Genomic DNA, 14830 nt, shown 5'->3' with positions numbered 1-14830 from the left:
GTGTGTACTCTTGTGCTAGTCACTGTCATTTTTGACTTGGTCGTCTTAGTGACAGAATCGGTGATTGTGGTAATGTCGGTAGCAGTAGCAGTTGGAGTATTGTGAGCAGTCGGGTATCTCGTGATGGTCAAAGTTGATGTCGCTGTCATTATGACAGAATTGGTAATTGTAGTAAAGTCAGTGACTGTAGCAGTGGGAGAAGGTACAACAGCAGCCATGACAGTTCCATCCGATGTGATTGTGTAGGTGCCTGGAGTGAGTGTCTCAGTTGCGTAAACTGTAGATGTCGACGGTGCAGACGTCGTGTCTGGCGCAGTACACGCGGCACATTTGGAATTGGAGATGCACTGAAAGTATCTAAAAGTATGGGAGTCATTAGACTTCAATCTAAAATTCCGCCAGGTCGGGATGCATACTCATCACAGTCTTTGTCTTCAATTCGAGAGCAATCGCATTCGCCATATGACAGGCAAGCGGCAGGGTCGGAGTCAGGTTGGCCTGCCTGGTCAGATGGCTTGCAAACGACTTTGCTGATGCATTGCGCATATCTTGTTAGGGAGTATGTGTTAGCGAGCGTCATCTCCGGCCATTCTAAGTAATCAACTTACCCAGCCTGTGCCTCTGGATGATTGAGACACCATCCAACAGCAAGCTGGCCAAATTTCACAGCCATGGCGGCGTGAGAATACAGCACAGCGTGTGCCAAGAAAAGCAGTGAATATCGATACATATTCAAGGTAAAATAGTGAGTGTATGTGATATGTCTATTGCATAGGTTGAGCCGAAAATGAATATCCTGTCGTGAAGATAGGTTGCGGCACTGTAGCTTCGGCACAAAGAGTCTCGGGATATCGCTGCGTTTATATGCAAAAAGGAGAAGGTTTTACAAGCACGATTTATCGACTTCATTGCTACAATTAACACGTGGCTCCGGTCTGCTCCTGCAGTGTCACTCGTCGACCGCAGAACACCTTCCTCATAATCGCAGCGCAAGGCTATGACGGCGCGAAACCCGGGTATTTCTCTCCGCAAACCAGTAGGTACGCTCTTACCGTATCGTACGGCTTCTATTATTATAAGTCAAGTTTCTCAACGAGAGCAAGCAGAAACAAACGTCTCTAACGGGAGCACGGGTATGTTACCGAGCATGTGATACTCGAACAGTAACAACCAATGTTAACGTCGTACATCCCTCGATCGAGGAAGACTGCTCTCTGAGATTATCGGATACATGGATTGACTTCAAAATATTGCTTTGAATTTTTCTCATCGGCGATTCTGTTTTAGCGGAACCAGTGCAATAGCTATATATGTACCAAGCCGCACCCAAGCTATCAACGAAGTACAACAAAACAACAATTCAATACTCCAAGGCGCTTCCAATAACACGGCCTATTTGGGTACTACAGAACGTTTATAGTTCCGCACAAACGAAAACTGAATCGTCTCGTGACGTTGCAGCGGACATTGATTGAAGGCAGCAATTGAGCCTGGGGAGCCGCCTACCACAGAGTTCGCCGTAGTTTGCCCAAGTGTTTGCGTATTCAGTTTCGCATCAGCTCACTCAGCCGATCTTCGGATCCGTTTGCACAATTTTCAATTGTTCGCACAGCAGCAGGCTCTCTTTCTTCGCAACAAATGACTCGCCGAACGCTCGCCAGAGGGACTCATTAATGCTTTTTTGTAATTATTCTATATGCTAATGTATGTGTAGCTTTCAAAATCAACTTCATTGGCTCGGCTTCGAGCTGCTCTTCTCTTGCGGCTTGTCGTCGTTGATAGGGTTGTGTCGCATCCTGCTCTTCGCTTCTGCCCAAAGGGCAAGGATCTGTCTTCGCGTCCACTTCTCAACAACAGCATAATGGCCATCAACATCGACACCAGAAGCTGCCATGGCGGTAACTGCTACGTAGGAGGTGGCACAGGCAATCGTTCCAAAAATAAGAAAGTGAGTGAGCCACCAAAAGTGTTGCGAGCCAAGTGGGCAGTCAATGTATTCGTGCTCCCACTCCCAGGTGTCAAAGTTGAACCACATGCTCAGGAGGCCAGCATTGCCGCCGAAATCACCCATCATACTGCGCACGGTAATCTCTCGGCGACCCGGTAGACCAGGGCGTGAGGGGTAATCCATCGACTTCGCATCTCCCCATCGAACTGTTTCCCAAGACCTCTCGTAAGAGTCTGTCCCGTTTGTTTGGTTCACAAAATGATACGTGTCGCAGCCTTCATGATCGTGCCCATTCATGACCATGCCTTTGCGACCCAGTCCGTTGGCAGGAGCGTTGGTATCTCCGCTTACGCCAAAAATGCCCTCCAGCAGACCCTTGCTGGCGTCACCGCTCAGTAAGTATTGCTCCTTCAATCCACCGCCATCCGCTTGGCTGTGGAAGTCGAAGAACGGAGCATCGACACAGATCCCAGCAGGCTTGTACATCGGAATGTGTGTGAGTATGAGGGTGAAATGGCCGTCAAACTCGACGGCGGCGGATGTTCCAATGACAGAGTTGATAAACTTGTAAGTCTCGTCTTGTAGCGGTACGGATTTCGCAGGTGTATCCAAGTTCATATCGTTAAGGACGACAATTCGCAATTCTGGCGCTAATCGCCTCGAGTCTGGATTCGTTTCTTCGTTGATGATGGTCGCGTTATGATCGGGATCGGTAACGGGAAGTTCAAAACGTAGCTCGTAATTTGCTTTGCCGAAAATACGTTCAAACCGCTCGAGGCGCTCCTCAGTCAAGTCTCCAGCATAGCCAATGTCGTGATTACCTGCAACATTGATGATGCGCTTCTTCCAAATATCCTCTTCTGGTGAACCATTGAGAAACCCAGTAATGTTATATTCATCAGCTGGAAATACGGCCACGTCGTCGGGGACGCGCTTTCCGCCTTTGAACGTCCTGTTCCAGAACCGGTGACCTCGTTTCTCGAATTCGTCATCCTCGATCCATTGGCTGCCGAGCAGGTCACCCAAAACACTAACATGCGTTGGTTGTGTCCACCAATGCAGGGTTCTATAAATGTGGGCGAGGTAGAAGTCGTTCCCGAAAAGGTCAAAGACCTTGCGCGCGGATTCGAAAATGTTCGGGATGTCGTCGAAGAAGATATCGACGAGGTCGTGCATGGCCCATCGGATGCGCTCTTTTAGAGATGGGTGACATGTTTGGAATGTCAGCTGCTTAAGAAGCAGTGGAATATGCGGCATGAATCCTGCATATGCGAGGGGAATTGAGGTATCGCCTTCGAGCTGGGGATCGCCGAGCGCAAGTAGCCGAAAGGGTGCCTGCTTCGTGGGCACGTTGGACAACGATTCCTTGTCTGCGAAGGGCCAGTGGAGCTTCTTTGTCTCCTCAAATGCTTCGAGTGCATTACGCGACGGTAAAGGAAACGCGCATTGCCCAAAGAAGGGGTAAAAATAGAGGTAAAGCGAACAAGCTAGCGTCAAAGGCACCAGCAGGCCGAGGCCATTGCGCAACCTCGACGCGACTAACATGTAGCCGGCTGCATGTATGAACAAGCACAAAGATGGTCAGCACAGCTGGCCCGGTTGAAGAAACGAAAAGGGCCGGTGGTTAAGGAATGTCTAACGTTGGCAATGGCATACTTCAGAGGAATAATAAGGAAAGGGGCTGGCATGTGAGGGCATCGCCGCTATCGATTGCTGATTTCGGCTTAGTCATGATACGTGGCCTCGGCTCTACCATAAAGCTGCTGCTGGGCGTGCTTCAGCTTCCATACCCTTTTGAACTATATGATTTCTTCTCCTTCTGTATTCTTTTCTCCGTTAATTTCGCCGTAAGGCTGCTGTGTCTTTACTGAGAAAGACTGGGTCTCTGCTTTGCTTGGATCTGCCGCGTGGTCTTGGATCTGGGTGTCACACGCGAATCGCCTGATAACTTACCCTAGACCACGTCTTGTATCTTTAATCAGCAGCTCAACATGGCTAGAAATCGCGTAAATCTATGTCTCAGGGTAGGGGTACATTATAACCGTCTGATTTCTTTGGTCATTGTTTTTCGTTTTGCAAGGCCATATTGTTCGCATTGTTTATATTAAATGTTACCCAGTAGTAAAGCTGGATTACGGTGAGGGCCTCATTAGCATTGGTAGGGTCGCTACGTCAAAGGAGAGGCTAAATCCTACGTGCCATGTCTTGTCCCATACCAGAAAGAGAGGAGCCCAGTCTACTTATCATACGACCAAGAAGAGCCCATGAACGTTGGTTCAATACCACGGCTACTATAGTTAACAACAGCGTACAGATGGTGCAGCTTGTCTAGGTATGTATGCAACAAAGCAATACCAATATGTGTAGAAGAAAGACACCAGTGCTAACCAATGGCTTATACGACAGAAAAACGATCGGAAAAGGCATCCGTCATTTCAGGTTTTTGCATATGTTGTGGCCAGTTGACAAATGCCTTGGTGACGAATGGCTGTGCTGGCAGGTGACCAACGGACCAAGCTTGGACAACGTCAGACACGCCACTTCTTGAGCCGTCATCGGAGGTTACTCCGCGGCGCTGGGAATTTCCCCCCAAAGACCCGTGATCTTTAGTAAATCGGTTCAAACACCAAGTTCATTAATTCCGCTGCCTCCGAGCGACACTAGGGTTCCTGTTCGTATAGTTCCTCATCCTCCACCGGCCACTCCACACGAAAGACGACGTCATCTAGGTCATCCCCATCTTCTACCAACATGAAAGCCACAAGACTGTTATTCTTCAGGCCGCATCTCGTTGGCGTGAAGCCCTCATCTGACCCGGTATTGATACGTTTCCAGCCGTGGGAAGGGTCGTCGTGCTTATTTAAAACGCCGTAGACAAACTTGGGCTCTGCGGGGATGGCCGTCTCCATGGGCGGCTCCAAACTCGTGGTGAGCCCTGCGGGATAGCGGTCGCGTAAGATATCTGCAAGTTCACTGCTAATCTCCGAGAAGGGAGCCTGGGAATCGACAAATAGGTAGAATGTGTGCACTCCGTGCCTGAAGCGCACCGAGAGATGTGAGTCGTCTATCTCAGCCTGTTGCCTGCCATATTAGGAGCCAAGTGAGAGGTTGCCAGAATCCGGGCCCTACGTACCATGTTGCGCCGGTTGAGGCAGATTTGCGGTTAGACCTTTTTTTGCTAGGCCCGGAAGAAATTATCGGTGACGTTTTCACGCCAAGATTGAGAGCTGACTGCACAGAGAGGAGTTGCTGCAGAGAGCTTACCGTTCAGCGCGTTAAGTAGCGACACGAAATCACGTGCTTCCGCGCGCAGTTGCCTTCCTGCTACGCAAAACCTTTGAAGCCCAAGTTGCTGGCGCTAAGGAGTACGAAAAAACATAGAAGCGTCGCAATTGGCTCTACACAGCTTACGAAAAGTTTCATAAGTCGACACTAAGCTTATGCAACCAGAATTTCTTGGCTCGTTCACAAGGGGTAATTCTGTGATACCGGGCTTCGCCTAGAGAGGTGCTGGCAAGCTGACTGGCGAGTCCCACCAGTACTTGACTGTCGCAAGATTCCTAGCTGAGAGGCCTTCGTTGAGCTGTTCGAGTGAAGGAAGCGAGAGGATTCGAGACACGGCTCCGGTACCGCTTCGCAGCTTCTACAAGCGGGTGCGTTGGGAGTTGAGAACCGGCAGCATCGCTCACTCGCCTGGAAAAGGGGAACACAGCAGCATATGGTCTCCCAGGAGCAAAAGAGAGCGCATCAGACGATGGCACCCGATTCAGTGACGAAGGGCGATGCCTTTGCATCGCTGTCCCGGGATGGACAACAGGGGCAACAGACGACGGCAACAGCAGCGGCAGCGCCAACTCCACCAGAGCTGTTGCCGGCCTCATCGGATGCCATGCGCCTGTCCATGCTAGCACCGACGCGACTGCTGCTCGGATCGCTCGCTTCAACCATGATTGGGTTCATGCTGGGAAGCTTCCAGGGTGGGCAGATGGCCCAGCTACGATTCCGAGCAGAGCACGCGCACAAGATGCCAGACACGACTACGGGCTGGTACTTTTACCACAAGTCGAAAAACTACCATGCGATGCAGGGCGGCATCCGTGAAGGATTTCGGATGGGGGCCAAGACGGGGTTCTGGAGCTTTGCGGCGCTCAGCTTGGAGACGACAGTCGACCGCATGCGCGGATGCAGCGACATGCTTTCGACAGTTGTGGCGACGGTGTCGGTGGCGGGTATGTTCTCATTGACACGTAAGTAGTTTCCCCCCTGTCATGCAACGGCTGGATATCTCATCTCGTCGCCCCCTCGCAATGAAATCTCAGATTTGCCCATAGGCAGATAGTATTGCGTTGCGTGTGGGGGACAGGGATAAATGATTTCTAGTGACACATGGAGAAGAACAAGGGCCGGCTGACACTTTTTGTTTGTCATTAGATCGATTCTCGTTGTCAGCAGCAGCGCGCACAGCACGATACGGTTTGTTGTTTGGAGTTGTGTACGGGGGTGTGCAAGACTTGTCGGCGCTCGCCCGTGGGCGACCGGTTGGCTACGTGGAGGCCATCCGACGTCGGTTGTCCCGTGCTTAAAAATACGACAGCGGGTTTTGGGGGGCCGGGGTGTGTGTGGTGTGCGTGTGAGCGTGGCAGTGTCGGACAGGGGATCCGATAGTGGCCATAAGCCGCCGGGCCTCCGAGAGGGCTCCGAGAGCCCGTTCCGACATGGGCGCTGACCGTGCTCCGACAGGCAAACAGCCAACCAGAGCGCAGCATAGCCCTCAGCTGAGGGTCCTCTGCAAGGGCCTGCCGGCGCCCCACATCCGAGATCCTCATCGCCTACATCGGCGCACAACGCACCCAAAACGGATGGTCTCTGGCACCTGCTGCATGCCTAGCACCTAGCGCCCCCCGCTCCCAAGTCACCTGGCCCAGGACATCGGAAAGCAGAGGCAAAAGAGGTAAAACTCCAAAAGCCCAAGTTCACGATAGTTTTTTTTTTTTTGGCTGCTGGCAGTGGTGCGAGCATCCCCCCCTGTTTTCTGTTTTCCGCACCCACTACTTCGACACGTAACTGCGGAAGGCACTTTTGGTATGAACTGAAGCGACATTCTATTTTTCTTGGCAGGTCTTGCCTTTGTGATATATGTTTTGTATTATAGCTCTTCCGTGTCTTACATATATTTTTACTTCAGACGCAGGAAGCATACTTTTTCTGTTGTTGCCCACAATCTCGCATAGCCAAAACTCTACCGCCGCGGCACGCTGGGAATGCTGTCCCCGCATCTCATCGCAGCTGTGTGCCTTGTCTTGGAAAAAAACTGTGACCACGTAGCAAGCTGGCTGCTCTTACGAGTTTTAGGTAACACGAAACAATCTGACAGAAGACAAGCGACCCGCCAGCAGCTCGCAAAGTGAGCCGTGGCCGCTTGTGGGAGGTGGTTCACGATGGTTGCGTCTGCAGGGCGACTAGTGAACGCCAACAAAGTTCTGTTGAATTACCAACGCGTAATCAAAGCCATAACAAGAGTAGCGCCAAATGGAGAGACGTCGACAGGGTGAATGCCCGCCACCAATTCAGGACGAACAAGGTGAAACCGACTCTCCGGCCTCTGCGTTTGTCGTACGGCATGCTAAGCTTAACTTTCTTCTTAATTTTTGCTGCAACGTACCCCGAGAGCTTTGAGGCAACACAGTACTTTACCGCTGGCCTAGACTCCTTGCCGTGAGACAGTGATTTTGTTTGGGCAAAGTGAATGCAGCATGGACAAGGAGGGGGGGGGGGGGGGGGGGGGGGCGTGATGCAACGCTGGCACGACATGGCGTGTGCGGCTTGGCTGCTTTTTCTCATGGGTTGGGGCAAAAAAGACGAGACAACAGATGCGAGATGGGCAGGCCATCTGCCGATGCTAGGTTGATGCGCTGGACAATGCGGAGTTGTGAATGATTGTTGGCCATGTTTGCTGATGAGGAGCGCCCCAATCAGCTGAATATGCGACTCTAATAATCTGTTATCGAGGAGTTGGCTTCATCGCAGCAGCCATTGGTGCCCGCGCCGGCTCAGATAACAACATCGCTGGCGGGCGGGCAAAAAAAAGCAAAGCAAGATGGCCATCGAGACAGCGATGCACGGCTACGACGGACACGTCCGCCAAGGACTCGAGAGCGCCCGACGTTCTGGGTTGATAGGTAGGCATCGCGGCTGGTATTATTAGAGCGAGACCGCCAGCCACCGCCAAGCCGCTCGGAGGCAGGCATGCATGGGCCCCGAAAAGACCGTATCGGACGTGTTCCAGCACGCGCAGATAAGCCCTTTTCTTGCTTTCACAATGCAGCCATTCAGGTCGAACAAGAAAAAAAAAGGAGCCCGGAGCCCCATACCGACGGTTACACGCGGGTCGGCCAGCACGCTCCCGTTACACTTACACGTCGGTAAAAAAAGATTTGTGGCCAAGGCCATTGTTCCAACGGCGCCCTTCATTGGCCCTCGCGATGAAGAGAGGCGAAATTAACTTGCGGGGAAGGAATTCACTCTGTGCGTGTGTGTGTGACCTGACTGATATGGCCGCTGGGCGAATGCTCATTACAAACCACCATGGACGGTAGCCGCGCCGGCAGGGCGAAGAAAAAAAAGGGTCCACGTGATGCAGGCTGAGGCGTTCCAGGCGTCTTCTAGCCCCCTAGGTTCATTCCGCACGCCCCCAAGCTTAATCACAATCAATCTCACACACCCCCCTCTCGCTTTTATCTTTGGTCGTCCGTCGGTCGACGATGAGAGAAACAAGAACTGGGGCTCCCTGGCCATTCTTCTGACACATATTACTCCCACCGCCGCGGAGTGGCCCCGGCGTTGTCGGAATCTTGGGGCCACATGGTCGGAATCCTGGTTATCTACGGGTATCTGCGTATACCTTCCCAAAACCCCGAGATTGGGCTCTGCCAGTATGTTTTCTTTGAATCATCTTTGCGGAGTTGACCGGGGTGCCCCCTTTGATGTTGTGTGCCCGTGGCGTAGATAAGGAATACACTTTTGTAATCACACACAGACTCTTGGCCAGGAGACCATGACTGAAGGGAAGGGTGAAGGGTGTGGCGGGTGGTTGCCTGCGAGCAGCAAGGAAAATCATGGGTAATTGGCGATTAACTGGGGAATGGGGAAAAGAATTCAATGTCCGTGGTCACTGGTCACGATGCCTCTTCTATTTTTTTTCTTCCACTTGGCCAAGAATGGGGCAAATGTGTTGCCATGTCCGTTTTCTCCGGCCGGGTCGCCCGTCCGCGCCTCGTTTCGCGCTCGCTCCAAGTCGGCGCCTGCCCAGTCCCGCTCACACCCAGACCACACACCCCCGAACCATCGTGAGTCGTACACCACACTCGTTGAATAATATAAGAAACAGCTGGCCCTCCCCTCCCTCGCCCTTGCTCCCGTCCCTCCTCCTTCTTTCTTCGTCTGCAAGAATACCTTATTTCCAGTTGTGCCTGAGCTAAGATCTTCATCTTGAAATAGCTTGGATCAACCACCAACAGCAAACGCAAACACACTCTTGCCAACACTCCCAAGTCACCGTCGGACCACCCTTCCGCGACCAAAGCACCGAGTCAACTCTTCCACCCATCACCCGAAAAAGGGAAAAAAGTGCTCGCTTGAGTCCATCACCAACTCAAACGAATCGTTTTTTCCAACTTCAACACAAATAAAAGAGTGCAATGCCCTCCGCCCCTGCACGCGGGCTTGCTCACCTGCCCGTGCACCGGGCTATAGTCTCTGCCGTCAGAGTCTCGTCGCCGTCATGCGTTGGTCTTCATGACAAGAGCCGCTTCTCGGCCGCCATCCAGCGCCGCCACATCCACAACTCCGAGCGCATGGCCATCAGCTCCTCGGACCGCCGCACTAACACGGTTGCTGAGCTGCCCACGGTCGACCCTACCACCCAACCACCCAGCACCGAACCCAAGAGCGCTCCTCTGTCGGTTCTGCCCATGACCATGATTGTCCGCTCCCTCCTCACCACCGTGGTCTCTTCTTCTCCCCTCCTCCTCCCTCCCTCGCTTCGCATTATGTCCCTCCTCGCCAACACCCATAACCCGATCCTCAACCCCGACAAGAACCCCCTCCTTCGCTTCTTCCTCAAGAAGACCTTTTACGCCCAGTTCTGCGCCGGCGAGAAGCCCGCCGAGGTTCGGGAAACCATTTCTCGCCTCAAGAACATCGGATTCAGGGGTGTCATTCTCGGTTATGCCAAGGAGGTTGTCCTAACCGAGGATCAGGCCAAGGCTGTCGCTGCTGAGGACCAAGGAAAAGAGACTGATGCGGATATCGCTCACGAGATTGAGCCTTGGGCTAACGGTACCCTCGAGACTGTTGCCCTTGCCGAGCCCGGTGACTATGTCGCCCTCAAGTTCACTGGTGCCGGCCGCCTCGCACTCTATCAGCTCTCTCAGAACAGCGAACCCTCCCCCTACCTGTACAAGTCTATCGACGCCATCTGTGCCCTTGCCCAGCAGCGTGGTGTTCGCCTCCTCTTCGACGCTGAGCAGGATGCTCTTCAGGACGGCATCGACAACTGGACCATGACCTTTGCCCACAAGTATAACACGTCTCCCGAGACTGCCACCGTCTATGGTACCTACCAGGCGTACAAGAAGAAGACCCCCGCTGTCATTTCTAGCCACCTGGCCGAGGCCCAGGAGGGTGGTTTCAGCCTCGGTGTTAAGCTGGTTCGCGGCGCCTACCTCGGATCCGACCCCCGCCAATGCTTCTGGGAGACCCAGGAAGGAACCGATGCCTGCTACAACGGTATTGCTGCCGGTGTCCTCACCCGCCAGTGGGGTCCCATGGTCGAGGGCAAGGGTGAATTCCCCAACGCCCACATGGTTCTTGCCACTCACAACGTCGAGTCTGTCCGCCGCGCCCGTGCCATCTGCGATGCTGGTGGTGCCAAGTCTGGCATTGCTTTTGCCCAACTTCAAGGTATGGCCGATGAGGTCAGTTGCGAGCTTGTCGAGGCCGGCAGCGCCAACAAGGCCTCTGAACTCCCCGTCTTCAAGTACCTTGTCTGGGGAACTACTGGAGAGTGCATGAAGTACCTGCTTCGCCGCGCAAATGAGAACAAGGACGCTGTCGGACGCACACGCAGCGGTCGTGATGCTATGTGGAGTGAGCTCGTTCGCCGATGCAAGACAGCTGTCGGTCTTGCTTAATTGATAACAAAGGGGGCGCAGATTTCCATTTCTTTTGCATACTCTGCGCATTAATGTCTAGTGTCGCACATCATAGCGTTGAATTTTGTTGCTTTCACTATGTTTTTTTTTTTTTGGAGTTTGGTTGGCAATCAGGAATTATCTGGCAAGGAAAATAGATAGAGATTAGCCCACATATATCCCAAGGATAGGAATGATGAATGAAAAAATGAAATAATAATTACTTGTTTCGATGCTTCCAGTGCGTGCGAAGACTCTTTATTCTATACTCCCCTTAAAGCCATGGACCCGAGAATCAAACCTTCTATTTGCTTCTTGCCCTCGGCCTGATCCGGCGTGTTGAGCCAGTTGATGCCGTTGAGCTTGTAGTATTTTCTGACCTTGGCCATGTCTGCGCAGGCCGCAATATTGTCGTCGGAGGCTGGTACGCTGATGCCCTCGACATTCTCTTGCAGGTGCTTGGCTATCGACTCAGTTGGTGCTGGCTGCGGCCGTGCTTCTGTAGGGAATGTGATTTTGACGACCAGGAGGTCCTTGGTAGTGGGGGAGATGCCGAAGCGGCGATAGGCGTCCGCGATCTGCACCGGGTTAGTAGCCGCGAGGGACAAAACCAACAAGGCAGAACAGAAAAACAAGGCCGGGTTCCTCACATTATTGGACGGACTTAGGGAGGCAACTGTCTCGGAGTGGATGTTGGGAGTTTGTAGTGCGCCATTAGCGGCCGCATTGGTAGCTTTGAAGACGGCGGCTAGGAGCTGCATTCTTGAGACGACCTATCTCGAGAGAGCGAAGACGGCCCAGCGGTTAGTTCAAAGTGACGCTCTCAAGGAAATCCGCATGAAGAGGTGCGGGAGGACGGATCATACGACGGAAGCATCGACAAAGGCGTATTCGAAGTCGCTGTTGCGCGCCAGGAGCTGCTGGTGCAGGAATGCGGCGTTTTTCACATCTCGGAAGAGGGCCAGATGCACGGTATAGGAGTCCGGCACGTGCTCGAGCTTGATGACTTCGAGCTCCATGATGAGATTCCGGCTACTGTAGGTGTGCGCTTTTTTGGATGAAGTTGCGTCGTCCTGGTGGTGAAGGAAAATGACTCCGGCTATCGATAGGGTAACTATGTAAGATGAGGGGCAAAAATTCCCCTCCATCCTCGCGGGGCTGTACAGGTGGGGGTAGGTTGCAGTGATCGTCAGCGTTGGAACATAATTCGGGCAAAATACTTGGTTTTCTTTTTCTTTTCTTTTTAAAATAATAGTGAAGATGCTATTTATAGTTAAATGGCACGGGGGATACTTTATTTTTGTGGAACGGCTATGGCTGCCTGCTTTCTGACGAAAAATTGCTGCGGATCGCGTGTATTCTCTGGTGTTCTGCGCGCGCTTTGCGTAGTCTTTCCTCTAGTAGCTCGGTGCGGGAGCGGGACGGCTGGGAGATATTGTTACCCATGGCGCAGATAGAAGAACGACCAAGGAAGATTGACTTTTTTCTGGCTGGCTAATTGATGGATGAAGTGAATAATAATGGTGCTGATTTCTGTTTTCGGCGGGTGGTAGGATACTGGCTGTGTGCCCCCTGTGGGATGTCTTTGGAAGGTTGTCTACGTCATAAAGCTATTAATAGTCTTAGCATTGGTCCATTAGACTTGGTGTTCCCTAGAGATCCAAGGCGTCGCGAGGTGTGAGCCTTGAGAAGCGCCTTCATGTCCCTCTCGTGTCTGTAGTCCCCTTTGCTTGGTGATTTCACAACAGAACAAGGGCGAGGTATCGCGACTCGCCACTCTCGGCCAACACAGGCTAAAGTTTTGGTGTGCCTTTCACACATGTGGCGTTTATTTTCAAGCTGCCCGCTTTTGGTGCCCCTTCTCGACAAGCCAGAATGACGTCTGACAGCGGCTACTTTCCCTGTGCTACCTGCTACGAGAGCTCTTCTTTCCATATTACAACCCATATTTCTGCGAACATTGCAGCTTTGGGCAGAGTATCTTTGAAAGGTATTGTCATAAAAAGTGACTATTGTGATACAGTGCCGCGCGTCTCTCTCAGCCCCGAAGGGTGGTGCAGGAATAAGGTGATGGCTGTCGCTGCATAGACTGAGTGCTGATATGCTCTCAAGTGCGACTTTCGGTCAAGCTCCGAGCTTTGTGATGCTGTAAACCTAAAGATGTTTTCGAAAATATAAATATCTGAGGCCGCCCGGCTTGACTACTTGCCTATGGTGTGCCAACAAGTCTTCTGCTGTTTGCTTCTGCCTTGACTCTGCTTCTCTATCTCTACCCTACACATCTTCTACTCTACACATAGTCCTCTCTGCACATACTCTGCCCTACGCATCCTCTTCTCTAAACATATTCTGCTCTGTCTGTTTTACAGATCTTCAGGTGTTGAGATGGGCGAAGAACATAAAAACTGGTATCTCCTGCCAGAACTTGATTGGGAGAATGAGTTTTTAATCGGAAAACCTTTTCCTACCCATGAAAAGACCAGGTCTCACAAGAATGAGGAAAAACTCAAATTCTACATCCGCTCCACACCAGAAAACGACGAGATCCCAGTGCAAGTCGCAGCCTTGCTAGAGAGACTCCTTAAAGCGACGCCCCCCTCCATCTTACTCTTACTGCCTGGGACAAGGATATCGAAGGGGACTACTGTCAAAGAACGCGGCTAGCACGAAGAAGGTGGAGGGGGAGATGGTAAGGAGGTAGCTGTGAAGTAGCTGTTGTACAGTAGTGACATCGCCAGTAATGACGCTATTGATCACTGGAGGAGGGAAGTCCTCCTCCAGTGGTTCCTCCCTACGAGCCCGCTTCTTTATAGTCGCTTCCTCGCACGTGACTATTTATGGATCGTGACAACTACAAAGAGGCCGTCCGTAGGAGTGCTGAAATGAAGGGATTGTTAGATCACGGCGGCGTTCTAGCGATCGTCACAGGCGTGAGACGGCGCAGATTGCGGCCCAATCCCCCCATTTTCCCGGTTCAACTTCACAAGTTTAAGTTGGAAAAGAAAACTCCTGAAGAATGTGATTTGGCGGGTATGGAACTCCAACACAAGACGAACTCCTGGGAGAACACTCACGAGCTTGTTCCCTGCGATGACGATGCAGTGCCCGGCAGGCCGACAATGGGCTCAAACAATGTCACAGATGATGACAAGGTTGTTACGAACGAGCGCAATGTTGATACGAACGATTGCAATGTTGCTGTGGACGATGGCAAGGTCAGAACGAACGATTGCAATGCAGTTTACTGTGGCTGGCCACGCGATGCTACTATGAAATTGGAATACCATGTTACTTATCTAAGGAACAGTGTTCCTAAATCCCGTCACGTTGTTACCGACTACCGAAACGGTTGTATTTATATCACCGACGAAGACAAAGAAAAAAAAGGGGGGAGGGGGGTACTTAATAAGGTTCGAGTAATCCTGGTTTTTTAATTTACTATTTGTTGAATGTGTAAAGGGAAAGTAAAACTAGACCCCATGTTGAATGTGAGAACATAAACCCTTCCCCCCATTCTCCTCCGCTAATTGAGATGAAATTCGATACTAAATCTGGGATTGATTGTTTTGGGAAGGCTCTTTTTATTATCCTCAGTTATACAGATTGACTTGTTGAAAGTTATGCAAGTAGCCTCGGACAAAACTTGGCAGCTCAGTGCGCGGCTGGCAAGAACTTTGTATCCATGCACTTG

The 14830-nt window shown here is 51.8% G+C and overlaps 5 protein-coding genes across 5 annotated transcripts; 2 read left to right on the top strand and 3 right to left on the bottom strand.

Moving 5' to 3' along the window:
* Positions 1 to 1729: 1729 nt before the first annotated feature.
* ISF_03524 (Metallophosphoesterase domain protein) lies at positions 1730 to 3493 on the bottom strand (the record flags this gene model as incomplete). Its single annotated transcript, XM_018847130.1, has 1 exon — positions 1730 to 3493. One exon carries the CDS (start codon positions 3491 to 3493, stop codon positions 1730 to 1732), a length of 1764 nt encoding a protein of 587 aa, XP_018706019.1.
* Positions 3494 to 4608: 1115 nt separating this feature from the next.
* ISF_03523 (hypothetical protein) lies at positions 4609 to 5084 on the bottom strand (the record flags this gene model as incomplete). The annotated part of the gene is made up of 2 exons (XM_018847129.1): positions 4609 to 4944; positions 5082 to 5084. The coding sequence occupies 2 exons, from the start codon at positions 5082 to 5084 to the stop codon at positions 4609 to 4611; spliced, it is 339 nt and encodes a 112-aa protein (XP_018706018.1).
* Positions 5085 to 5702: 618 nt separating this feature from the next.
* ISF_03522 (hypothetical protein) lies at positions 5703 to 6531 on the top strand (the record flags this gene model as incomplete). Its single annotated transcript, XM_018847128.1, has 2 exons — positions 5703 to 6195; positions 6380 to 6531. 2 exons carry the CDS (start codon positions 5703 to 5705, stop codon positions 6529 to 6531), a joined length of 645 nt encoding a protein of 214 aa, XP_018706017.1.
* A 3114-nt stretch (positions 6532 to 9645) lies between these two features.
* Positions 9646 to 11139, top strand: ISF_03521 (proline oxidase PrnD; the record flags this gene model as incomplete). The annotated part of the gene is made up of 1 exon (XM_018847127.1): positions 9646 to 11139. One exon carries the CDS (start codon positions 9646 to 9648, stop codon positions 11137 to 11139), a length of 1494 nt encoding a protein of 497 aa, XP_018706016.1.
* A 263-nt stretch (positions 11140 to 11402) lies between these two features.
* On the bottom strand, positions 11403 to 12158 carry ISF_03520 (Kinase binding protein CGI-121; the record flags this gene model as incomplete). Its single annotated transcript, XM_018847126.1, has 3 exons — positions 11403 to 11717; positions 11790 to 11912; positions 12006 to 12158. The coding sequence occupies 3 exons, from the start codon at positions 12156 to 12158 to the stop codon at positions 11403 to 11405; spliced, it is 591 nt and encodes a 196-aa protein (XP_018706015.1).
* Between the last annotated feature and the right edge of the window lie 2672 nt (positions 12159 to 14830).

This window comes from Cordyceps fumosorosea (assembly GCF_001636725.1).
Source record: "Cordyceps fumosorosea ARSEF 2679 chromosome Unknown scaffold_6, whole genome shotgun sequence".
In the NCBI taxonomy this organism is placed as follows: Eukaryota; Fungi; Ascomycota; class Sordariomycetes; order Hypocreales; family Cordycipitaceae; genus Cordyceps; species Cordyceps fumosorosea.
Note: the sequence above shows the minus strand (reverse complement) of the source record. Positions and strands in the feature narration are given on the sequence as shown.